The sequence below is a fragment of the Vombatus ursinus genome, unplaced genomic scaffold, assembly GCF_900497805.2.
Source record: "Vombatus ursinus unplaced genomic scaffold, bare-nosed wombat genome assembly UNPS02013664.1, whole genome shotgun sequence".
Taxonomy (NCBI): Eukaryota; Metazoa; Chordata; class Mammalia; order Diprotodontia; family Vombatidae; genus Vombatus; species Vombatus ursinus.
Genome location: NW_020953442.1, coordinates 12,048 through 24,957, shown reverse-complemented (window position 1 = coordinate 24,957; position 12,910 = coordinate 12,048). Strand labels below are relative to the sequence as shown.

The following is a 12,910-nucleotide window of genomic DNA, read 5'->3' as shown; positions in this document are numbered from 1 at the left end:
TATCAGAAGCATTTACTTTTCAATGATACACATTGGAAGAAATAAACGGTACATTCATTTCCATGAGGGCCATACAGCTTACCAAAGTTACTTCTAAGGAGATGCTTGCCTTTTTTTTCCCCTCATTGAAGTCAGTCTGCTCAGAACAATGACCCCACTTCCTTTTGGCCAACTCTACTTTACAAATGTGAGTTCCCCAAGTGCGCACGCACACACACACACACTCTTCACATACTGTACCTTGTTCAGCGTTTCTTTCTCTTCAATGCAGGAGGCAGTTTTTTTCTGCTCTTTGTTTACTTCTGAAACCAGTCGCATGATGGTCTGTCTGCTGGCTTTTGCCTCCATCTCATGGACATTTATAGTCTCTTCAAGAGTAACAATCTGTTCTTGCTTAAGTGTGTTTTCTTTATGCAACTCCCTAACCTGAAGGGAATAATAAATAAAAATGAACAGCTTTTTATGCTGATTTTTATGAGCGAGTGCTGATCTCTACACAATTCAGTGGGCTAACTGATCCAAGTAACAAAAAGGACAAATGCTACATTGGCCTGAAATATCCTTTCAAAAGCAACCTCTAAATTCTGCAAATATAAGTCTACTAAGCAGTCAAGTTAGTATTTTTTTTTGGGTGAGGCAATTGGGTTTAAGTGACTTGCCCAGGGTCACACAGCTAGTGTCAAGTGTCTGGTCTGACACCAGATTTGAACTCAAGTCCTCCTGACTCCAGGGCCAGTGTTCTATCCACTGCTCCACCTAGCTGCCCCCCAAGTTAGTATTAATCCAAGAGTATCCTTAAGGAAACAATGGCAGAACTGTGACATTTTCCAAATTATAAAATAAAGCATATACTTATCAAGTCTCTGGCAGCAGTATTACAGGTTTAGAAATTATCTTAATGCAATGTGGTAAGAAGAGATGACAGCAGTAGGAATGAATGTCAAGTATTTGTAAGAAGACTTTTAATTGGGAATTGCATGCATCACAGGACTGCATGCAATTATCATATAATAGTAGTAGTAGTAGTAGTGGTCGTGGTGGTAGTAGTAGTAGTAGTAGTAGTAGTAGTAGTAGTAGTAGTAGTAGTAGACACTAACATTTATATAGCACTTTATGTTTTGCAAAGTTTTTTACGAATATTATCTCACTTTATCCTTACAATAACCCTGTTTTACAGTAGAGAAAACTGAGATAGAGGTTAAGTAACTTGCCCAGGGTCACATAGCTAATAAGCATCTGAGGTCATAGTTGAACTCAGGACTTCCTGACTCCAAGTTTACAGCCCTGTACACTTTGCTACCATGTCAATCTCATCCATGTGAAATGTACTTTGTTAACTTATTTCAGTAAGAAGTACTTTTGAAAAATCTCTTTTTTTTTCAAAAAAACCTCGTTTTATTTATTAATTCAAGGGTTTTTTCTTTTTTTCTGTTCAATTATGTTAATCTCTTCTTTAATTTTCAGAATTTCTATTGAGGACCAATGACAAAGAATGCTCTTAACCTCCAACCTCTTAACGAAAAAGTGATTGACTCAAGATGCAGAATAAGAGATACATTTTTCATATGGCCAATGCAGGAATTTGTTTTGCTTGACTATGGTTCAAAGCACTGGGTTTTTAAGACTCAGGACCTTGAAGTTATAATAAATAAGCTTAACCTATGGAGAAAATGAGACCTCCCTTCTTTGTGGAAGTAATGGAGTATAGGTGTCGAACTAGCAGGTCCTGGTTAATGGGCCAGTGGAAGATTCTACTTGGGACAGATAGAGTGCCTAGATTCCTGATAGAGACCAAGGGCAAGAAAGGTTGAAAGAGACAAGATGCCATTTCTCCAAGGCCCAGTGAACATTAGAGTCTCTTACCAGGGGATGTTGTATGTAGTAAGTTATTTTAAGTTTTCTAAATAAATCCTAAAGGAGGGGTAGGTAGGTGGTGCAGTGGATAGAGCTCTGGCCTTGGAGTCAGGAGGACCTGAGTTCAAATCCAGCCTCAGACACTTGACACTTACCTCAATTGCCTCACCAAAAAGTCCAAAAAAAAAAAATCCTGAAGGACCATGTGTATTATTTATCTGAAGTAAATAATCTTTCATTCTAATTATAGTAATCATGTTTTGCTTAACACCTGCAACATGATGTTAATTTTTTTATATAAAAAGCTGACTTTAAGCAATCTATACTCCTACTTTTATAAAGATCCAAAGTGAAATGCTAATGTCATTGAGATCAACTTTTTCCTTTGGTTTTGTTTCTAACTGGACAGGTAGATAGGCAATGTAACTTTAAAACACGTGGATAGTCAAATACATACATACACATATGCATGTATGTATACATATGCTGTATGTGTGTATATAGATAGATTGTACATATCTATTCATTTACATGTTATCTCTTGCACTAGAATGTAAGTTCCTTGAGGACAAGGAATATTGTTATTTTTTCTTATTTGTGTCAAGAGTACTTAGCACAGTGCCTGGCACAATGGCTGTTGTTGCTGATGCAATTGTTGTTTGTCCTTCAATGCCATGACTTGCAAGTGAATTGGATTTAAGTAAGGGAGCAAAGTCACCAGCCTCACTTTCTCCTCCTAAGTTATCTGGGTCCAGTGGCAAGATATAGATCAGGACACCTGGAGATGGCCCTAGACCCGCAGGGTCTTCCCCTCCCTGACTGATTTCTTTTTTTCTTTGACTAGGTAAAAGAGGCCATTCTTTGTCTCATTTCTCACCTAGCCTTAATCAATGAATGGACTTGCCTCAGTCAAACTGAGACCTGGGAAAGACCTTAGCTTAAAAAGGCCAAGGTCTCCCACTGCATCTGGAGTCTCACATAATAAGCACTTAATAAAAGCACACTGTTTGATGTATTGTTGATTTAATTTGCCAAACTACAGATATATTTAAAAACAATTAAGCAGTCAGCATAATCTCACTAAGGTCAATTGAGCCAGAAAAGGCCTTCAAAATCATATTGATCAAAATCATAACTCCCTCATTTAACATAGGAGGGAAATGGGGCCCAAAGATATAAAGTGACTTAATCAAGGTCATTCAGCTGTTAGTGACAGATCTGATTTGAGTCCAATTTCCTTCCCACATAATTTTTTTACCATTTCTACAGAAAGTAAATTTTGTTAAATTTGCAACAAACACCTTTGAAATGAAATGCTCCTGAGATTCCTCTTCATTCTTCATATCCATTTCTAAGCAGCCAGAAAGTTGGATTAGAAATTCCTCAAGTTTCCTGCTGTTCTTAGCGGCTTGGTTCTTGCTTTCTTCATTTTCTTTTAAACACTTTCTAACCAGCAAACAACAAATACATCAAGATTAATAATACTGGAATGCAATGTTTCACAAGCAAAATTGAGAATTGTAAACACTTTTGTACATGCCAGCTTACTGTTCTCATAGAGGCTTCAACAAGAATGCTCTTTACTAAAAAAAAGAAAAAGTTGTTAGCTAGGGTTAAGGACCAGTCTTTTTTTTTTAAGCTAGTAAATTTCATGTCTTGACTAGAAGCTACAACCCAATGTGAAGCCGGGAAGAACAAAAATAATTAAAGATGTGCATAGTCTCCTTCCTTGCCTTGTTATAAAACGTTTCTCACACTTACCTTCCCCTATCACTAATTTCTTTCAGTCATGAGCAGGCACAAAATCAGTAGTGAATTCGAGTTCAATGATATGCACAGTAGATTTAAAATATATTTAAAATAAAATGCCCATTATTAAGCAGTTATAACATCATAGGCCTTAAAATAATGCATGTTTTCTCAACTTAGCAGCCTAGAATTTGCCTCTGTCTTTCTGCGAGAGGAAGGCTAGAGGAAGAAGTATAAAAGTCTCCTAAAGCCTCCCTTTAAAGAGGGTCAAGAAGTTCAGCCAACTCTTCATTTTCCACCAGTCACCTTGCTTGGCTTCACTCTGCCATCATCAGGTCCCCGCCTCATAGCCTCTGTCCTCCACCTTCTCAGCTTTCCTTAGTGTGCAGACTTCCACCATTACATTGTAAACTCCTTGAGGGCAGGGACTTTCTCTTTCTTAATTATACCTCCAGAATTTAGCATGCTTGGCACATTGTAAATACTTAACAAATGTTTATTTTACTATTGAATTGCTAATCTAACATCTTCATTTTACAAATAAGAAAGCCAAAGTCCCAACAGATAAAGTGACTTGCCCATGATTACATAGAACTAAGATGAGAACCAAGATATTCCATGTCCTCTTAAGATAGTTTAAGATAAATTATTTTAAATTTTTCAATATTGTCTGCTGATTTTTTTCACTTTTTGTTTTCATTGGAATAGCAATAGATATTTCCAGGAGCCAAGGGGAAGAGCTTTTTTGTATAGGAAGACAGAGATATTTTGCACTGGTAGGAGTAAAATATAAAATTAAGACCTTTGTAGATGAAATAAAGAGCAACTAAGATGGCACAGTAGGTAGAGTGCCCAGAGTTAGGAAGACTCATGTTCACCAGGTCAAATTTAGCCTCAGACACTTACTAGCTATGTGACCCTGGGTAAGTCACTTAACCCTATTTACCTCAGTTCCTCATCTGTAAGAAATGAGCTGGAGAAGGGAATGGCAAACCCCTCCAGAATCTTTGTCAAGAAAACCCTAAATGAAGTCACAAAGAGTTGGACATGACTGAAACTACTGAACAACAATAAGCTGAAAGAAGTATTTAGTAAAGGTGGAAGTGTAGGACTAAAGCATGGAGAACATTTAATTTTTGTTCTTGCCCAACTTCATTTACATTCATGTACAAGAACACCATGAGTACAGCAGACTTCCAAGTACCTTCAGCCTCCATCTAATTTTGTGGATTGTTGTATTTGGGGGAAGGAGGAGTTAGGAAGCAGGGAAGCATAGTCCCTGATTTGGGTTGTAGAGAACTGGATCACTACAAGGTATTTAAAGGAAGTTGCAATGAATTTCTATCCCTTATCTGGGACTATAGACTTTGAATCGGACCTAAACATAGGTACACACATACACACACACACACACACACACAACTTTAGCCTGGTACTTGTTGGCTGACTTCTGTTGGCTGCCCTTAGGTAAGGGCAATGGTTCATGACTTCAGCTCCGGGCTAAAGAGCTATTAGCTTGTCTTTGTCAGGGAGAGACTTTTCTAGTCACTACCCTTTAAACCACGGGTGCCAAGAACCTAAGAGATGGCCCTGAGGAACTGAATAATAATCATAATCCCAATATGTAGCACTTTAAGGTTAGCAAAGTGCTTTACAACAAATCTGCTCTTCCCAACAGCCCTGAGAAATAGCACAGAAGATGGTAGCAGAGGAAAGATTAATAACTATGAGACCAGAGGAGATGTCTAGCTGAATGGAGGAGACTCAATAGCTGTCAGATAGTAGAAGAAAGTATGATCACCAGAGGACATCAGCATCACCTTGAAGCATCAGATAGGGTAGTTATCCTAAACAATTCCATAAGTGTGCACCTTCCATGTATGTATATGTTCCCTGAACAGACAAGTTCTTAACATGTGTCCCTTCATGTAGGTTGTGTGCCTGGATGTATGCCCTCAATGTGTGTTACTTATTCATTTGTATTCTATGTGTGTGCCTGTGTCTGTTCTCCTCCACTAGTAGCATCATAGCCCACGAAGAACATAACGTCACATTTGAGTAAGGTCATTCCTCAAAGCCCTTCTAAATATAAAAGGATCAGGAATGGAGCTGAGGAGATAGACAATTACCTCACCTACTGTGCTTGGCATTGTCTCTGTGCCTTCCCCACCCTCTCATTTCCATAAGAGAATGGAAAAGATTTAGGGTTTGAAAACTGGGAAACTCCTGAGCTATTTGGTAGTTTGAGAACAAATAACTAATCTCTGATTTACAGCCTTGCATTCACAATTTAAATGGAAAACTCATCAGTAAGTAGGGTGAGATCTCTGCCAGAGGAACTCAAGCCTCTGGATCAGGTTCTAAACCAAATGTTCTTTATCTTTTTTGTGTCATGCCCTTCTTGGGCAGTCTGGTGGGGCCTATGGACCCCTTCTCAGAATAATGTTCTTAAATGAATAAAATAAGGCACATAGGATTTCAAAGGAAAACAGTGATATTGAAATAGGGTGGGGGATTTTTTTGTCTTTTTGAATTTAAGTTCAAAATTAAAAAAAAAAGAAATAGTTATCAAAATACTTTTTAATATAAGCTATGGCTATGCCACTCTGGGCAAGTCACTTAAATTCATAGCAATAGAGACAGTCTCTAAGAGTCTAAGTTTCAGGACAGTTACAGATCTATGTTCGGAGAAGAAATTTTCCTATAGAAACAAAATCATACTTCTTCCCCATAAAATACATGGAATGCAAGGTTTTAAAACAAGAACCAAAGGGGAAAATGTTTTAACTGGTAGGAAGTCTTAACCACTTACAGGTGCAGAAACCTACAATTTTTAATCTTGCTGGGGCCTAGTCCACACAATTGCCCCTTATTCTGGCTAAATACCATGGAGGTAACCTACTCTCCCTTTTAGCACCCTATGTGTATCATCTTTCCCAACCATAATGCAAGCTCTTTAACTGTAAAGATTGCCTTTCTTGCTTGTATCAGTGCTTAGCTGAATACCTGGCACCCAGTAAGTGCATAATAAATGCTTTATCATTGAATCAATCAACAAGTATTTATAAAACACTTGCTATGTGCCAGGCACTCTGCTAGACGCTAGTGACACAGAAAAGGGAAAACACAGTCCCTTCCCTCAAGGAGCTCACGTTATAATGGGAGAGACCACAAGCAACAACTAAGTGTGTGTACAAGAGCTATAGAAGCATAAATGGAAGTATAAATGTCAGAGTGACAGGATCAGGAAAGGCCTCGTATAGAAAGTGGTATTGGGGGCAGCTAGATGGCACAGTGAATAGAGCTCTGGCCTTGGAGTCAGGAGAGCCTGAGTTCAAATCCAGCCTCAGACACTTAACACTTACTAGCTGTGTGACCCTGGGTAAGAAGTCACTTAACCTCTAACGCCTCACCAAAAAAAAAAGAAAAAAAAAAAAAAAAAAAGGTGGGATTGGAGCTGAGTCTTTAAAGAAACCAAGGAAGCCAGAAGGTGGGGAGGCGAGGAGGGAGAGTATTCTGGGCATGGGGCCAATGAAAAGCCTATCTCAATATTCCCATGTTTCAAGAAGAAAAGTCATCTTATTTCACTTCCTCACTGAAAGAAATGTTTTCTAATCGTTGCAAAAAGAACAATCAAGTTTAATCCCTGAAAATGAGAGTAGCCAGATCAAAGTCCCAATCAACTACAAGTCTTCAAGAAGCATAAAGATGGGCTAGTCAAACAAAAATATTCAAGTTCACGTAAGCTTGTGCTCCAATACAGAGTTTTCATTTCAGAATTTCAGATGAGCTTTCTGAAATATCAGTGGCCATCTCTAATACTCTAAAAAGCCATTAAGAGGCACTTTAATGGCAAAATGGACTCATTACAGTAATTGGTACCACTTTTTACAGACAGTACATGGTAATCATGATTACTGCTTTCCTTCCTTACCATGTTTATTTTTTTTTCCTGCAAAGTTTTTCACTGTGCTCCACGTGAAATAAACCATATAATTACAAGTCCTCAAAAGCATATCATATTTCTACTTAGAAGAAATGTAGAACAATAAAAGATTAGTTTTGCTGTGACTCATTTAGCTGTTCCTCTTTTGAACCTATAAGAACTGTATTCATTCTTTGAGATTCAAGATAGGCCCCCAACAGACTCTATTTTCCCTCTCAGCTACTCCACCAGAAAAATGCCTAAGAATTTATGTAGGGTAGGTTAAAAGCCTGGAAAGAGATGAGGCCAACTATGTATTCTTTTTTTTTTTTAGGCAATTGGGGTTAAGTGACTTGCCCAGGGTCACATAGCTAGTAAGTGTCAAGTGTTTGGTCTGAGACCAAATTTGACCTCAGGTCCTCCTGACTTCAGGGCCGGTGCTCTATCCACTGTACCGCCTAGCTGCCCTAAAAGGTTCTACTTCCTTTTTTTTTTTCGGCTAGGCAATGCGGTTAAGTGACTTGTCCAGGGTCACACAGCTAGTAAGTGTTATGTGTCTGAGGCCGCATTTGAACTCGGGTCCTCCTGAATCCAGGGCGGTACTCTATCCACTGCGCCACCTAGCTGCCCTCATCTATGTATTCTTAATAAAAGCAGGAATCTGAAACAAAGCTGATTGAGATGGAGAGCCATCTCTAAAGTAATTTCTCCTAGAAGGTTTAATTCTTTACCTTTTCCCCTCACACTCACTTGCATGGGAAACCATCTAAATGGCCAGCCTCAACCCTTTCCAGGCTTTGATCCCCTCGCTATACTTGTTATCTTATGGCCTCAATCTTACTTTTTACAAACTCTGTTTCTCCAGATGTTTGGTTGATTTACTAAAAATAATAGTGGCTAGCACTTACATAGCACTTTGGGTTTTTAAAGTGCTTTACCCATACTAATCTCATTTCAACCTCACAACCTTAGAGACAGGTGCTATCACTATCCCCATTTTACATATGAGGAAACTGAGAAAGAGAGAGGCTAAGTGACTTGCCCAATGAGACCAAATTTAAACTTCTGTCTTCCTAACTCCAAGTCCAGGTCTCTATCCACTTCACCACCTACGGGCGTCAAAAAGTCTTTACTGTGATTTGGGGGGAAGGGTGTTTTTTAAAGGTTTAAATGTTTCAATCCTTATTTAGGGCAATCACAAATCTAGTTCCAGATCAGTTACTAGCTTTTCCAGAATTCACTGGGGTTGAATGAACCCTGCTTACAAATAGGTTCAAAACTATGAGTGCACCACAGTGTTAATATTATAAAAATGGTAGCTATAACTGACAATTATTCTATACTTTCAATGCTTAGAAGGCATGTAGGACAAGAATTACTGTCCCTATAAATCAACCAACAAACATTTATTAAGTGCCTACATGTGCCACATCCTCTTAGGCACTAGAATTAAAAGACATATTTTATAGGTAAGGAAATTAAGACTGCCAGAGGAATAGAGCCATAGGGAGACTCTTATCTTAATTCTCCTTACTCTAAATCCATTCTTCCTTCTGTTATACAGGGATGACTTAAGAAATATACCAGAGTACTCTGGGTCATGACACATCTCTCTGAAAGGGTTTATAAATGAATGTTGTCTTCTACCCTCATCTTTGACTCAACAATTTAAATTATCGCTCCAAGCAGAAGCTGCAAAATGTGAGTCTGATATTTAATTCCATTTTCATACATTCTGAATGAATACTGAAGAATATTGAATTTGTTGAGGTTATTGTTGGCATATAGGAAGAAAGGACTTGTAAAATTTTTATGGGATTATAAAAACATTTAAGATCAAAAGACTTTTGAAAATTGAATTGCAAGGCCACAAAAAGGTGAGATGTCTATCACATTGCTTTTGTCCCCTCAGACTATAGTCTGGTGGCTTAATATCAAATGACGTGATAGTTTATTTTCACTTGCTTACTTTAATTTAGCTTCCAAGTCCATGATTTTCTTCTTCAATTCCTGATTCTCCTGGGTTGCAGCCTTAGCTGTTATTTCTGTTCTCATTTTGAATGTGGTTAGTGCTGCAGATTCTTTCTCTATCTCCTGAACCCTGTCTCGCAATGACATGAGAAGAGAGGACTGTCTTGCATTGTTTTCTTTATAACTCTCCATTTCAGCCTTCAACTCTTGGCATGAGACTTCTTTAGAAAACATCTTAGACCTGAGATCCAGAAGCTAACCAAGAAACAAAGAAGTAAAAAAGAAGAAACTGAGGAACTTAGCCAACTGAATTTAAGAAACAAATATTACAGTATCATCATTTTACCTAAATTTACATTATTCTCTCCTATTGTTGATTATCCTTTTGCACCGAATCATCTTCTATATCTGAATATGAAATACCAAAGAGAAAAATGATATCTAAACAATGTTATTTATTCAGGCCTTCCTAAAAGCACTTAAGCAACTTCTTGAGTTTATTTTATTCTCTTTCAAAATACATCTGTGGTACATTTTGCAATTGTGTACCCATTTTCAAAATCTGTGTTGCATTGTTAATATTGCTACATACTGCTTTTTAAAATGAAATGAGAAACAAATAATTCATGTTGTTTGTGATTTTCTAGGTATAAATATCTACACACACACAATCAAATATTCATCAAAACTGTCTCTTTGTTTACTTTATAGTAAAAAAAAAAAGTGTAAACGAAAAAGAGAAAAATAACACAGGCTTTAAAAGGACAACCAGAATCAAAGGAAAATCTCTACAAAGTGTATACTAAGAACAAATTTTACAGTACAATGAAAATCTAAGACAGTGGGATTCTGAACACAGTGTCCTAGTGAAGCCATGATCCCAGTAAACAATATACAAAGGGCTTTCTGAACCACCCTTCTTATATATCTCTTTTCAATCACCAGGGCTACAACTTCAGGTACAGTTAATTTAATCACTGGCAGGCTTGCAATCACAGTGAGTTAATCCAGATCATTCCTATGAACTCAAAGGCAGCTAGGTGATAAAAATGGATAGTGTTGGGCCTGGAGTGAAAATGACCAAGTTCAAATCTGGCCTCAGATCCTTACTAGCTGTTTGACCCTGGCTGGGCAATCACTGGAGAAGGAATGGCAAACCACTCCAGTATCTTTGCCAAGAAAACCCCAAATAGAGTCACAAAGAGTCTAATGAGACTGAAAAGTGAACAACAACTACCTATATATCAGCTGTAAAATGGGGATAATAATAGCACCTACCTTCCAGGGTTATTGTGAGGACTAAATGAGATAAAGATTATAAAGCATTTAGCACACCTGGCATATGGTAAGCACAATATAAATGTTAGTAAGTATCATCATCATCATCATCATCATCATCATCATCTGTGAGGGACTGTCTGATGTTGCTTACTGCCAAGTGGGGATTGTGGCAAGATGGGGTAGGAACTGGGTATTAGGAAGTAACAGGAGCTCACGCTCCCGAGGCAGGGGCTGTGCTAGGCGGAGTTGTGGTGAACTGGGATGAGAACTGGATATGGAGAAGTAACCGGAGCTCATGCTCCTGAGGCAGTGGGCAGTGCTATGTGGAGCTGTGATAAGCTGGGGAAGGAACAGGATACAAGGAAGTAGCCGGAGCGTGAGCTGCTGAGGCAGGGGGCTGTGCCACGTGGGAGTGGGACCGCAGAGAACGAGTTCCCTTTGTTTAGTCCCCTCCCTAAGTGCAACGTCAACCCCAGACGCCTCCTTCCTGTGTCCTTCCTGACTTCCTGGGTCACGTACTTTCCCTTTGTCTATGCACTGACCCCAGACACCTCCTTCCGGGTATCCGGTCCTAGCCTCCTGCGTCACTTCCTCTCCCCTGGTGCGCTAAACACAGACATCCCCTTCCGGTATCTGATCCTACAATCAATGACTAGTAGGCGGGCTGAGGAGGAGGGGCTAAGTAGGTACTTAAGGGACAGTAGTGGTTGGAGCTCGCTCTCTCTCTTTGCTCCTGCTCTCTTGCTCTGGCCTTCCTGCTTGGCCTTGCTGTGATGGCCTCTGAATAAAGCTTGAGTGTTGGCACCTCCTGATCAGCTTGTCTCTGTGTGTTTATCCGGGTAGGCTCCGAAGACTGGTAAGTAGTATGACCCTGGCAGCCTGCTCCTTATAGGAGGAGAGTGTACGGCACGGCCGGCACAATCATCATCATCATCATCATTATTATTAAAAGGGTTCCTGGTTCTTACGCAGAGAAGTAATTTGGGACCAACACAGGCCTTCAGAAATAACTGAACCTCTTTTAGAATTTGTGAGGCATGATACAGTGGAAAGACAACTGGATTTGGAAATAGGATTTGGGTTTAAATCCTGAGACTGACACTCATTCCACTAGTTGTATAAGCTTGGATAATTTTCTTAACCTCATTGGACCTCAGTTTCCTCATCTGTAAAAATGAGGGGGTTGAACTAACAGCAAGAGCTCTTCCAGCTCTTAAGCTATGATACAATATTTCTATGCTATGACCCACTACAGACTTGATTCAGGAGCCCTGAATTTCCAGGTAACAGATGGGTTTCAATATGTAATCATGGGTTCCAGTCATTTTAGAGGGGTACTTTTCTATAATTTTTTCCAGAACCCAAAGGATTCAGAGTCATTAGGGAAAAGAAACCAGGAGTGGGTTTCTAAGTCTACAAGTCAGCTCAGACCAAAAGAAGATATGTGTAGAAAGATTTCAGGCTTCTTGAGCCCATTCTAATCCCAAAATAGTGTCCTCAATTATCTCCAGAGTTGACCCGAGGTTTATGTTATTAGGCAAAAACATTATGCTCTGAGATATAAAGAATACCTAGCTCCTAAGGAATGTTGCATTGCAATCACAATGTTGGGGGTGTTAGCTACCCATTAGGAGGTGGCATTAAGACATACTCTCTCACCAAGCCATAAATAATGGTACAGGGAAAGTAAGGGTCCACTTTCTCAATAGTATGTACGGTTAATTGCTATTCACAAGAATTGAATCAGCACAATTAAATTAAGAGCGAAAAAGAGAGACTTTACCTCAGACTGAACACATTCAAATTTGACCAGAGATGCAGCAAGTTCACTACGGGCATTTTCTGCAGCTTTACGATAGTGATTTAATTGCTCACGAGTGACAGGGACATCCAAAAGATGATCCTGGAATGTCTCCACCTAAAAAAATGAAACCAAGAAGTGTGCCACACAACATTTTCCTCCCCAGGGAATCAACGCCAAACAAAAATTCAAATGTTCTTTGTACCCCAAATGCATCAAGTCATATGCTGGTCAGATTCTGGCGTTCCCATTTTCTGAAAGCTAAAAGAGATCCTAATGGCTTTTCAAATCAAATGAAAACTGCTAGTTATATGTTTTAGGGCATTGTT

At 39.0% G+C, this 12,910-nt stretch overlaps 1 protein-coding gene across 1 annotated transcript; it reads right to left on the bottom strand.

Moving 5' to 3' along the window:
* Window positions 1–240: 240 nt before the first annotated feature.
* Window positions 241–12,698, bottom strand: LOC114040575 (coiled-coil domain-containing protein 170-like; the record flags this gene model as incomplete). The annotated part of the gene is made up of 4 exons (XM_027858682.1): window positions 241–426; window positions 3,156–3,300; window positions 9,498–9,754; window positions 12,564–12,698. Coding segments are annotated over 4 exons (723 nt in total), but the record flags the coding sequence as incomplete, so codon positions are not given.
* Window positions 12,699–12,910: the final 212 nt, after the last annotated feature.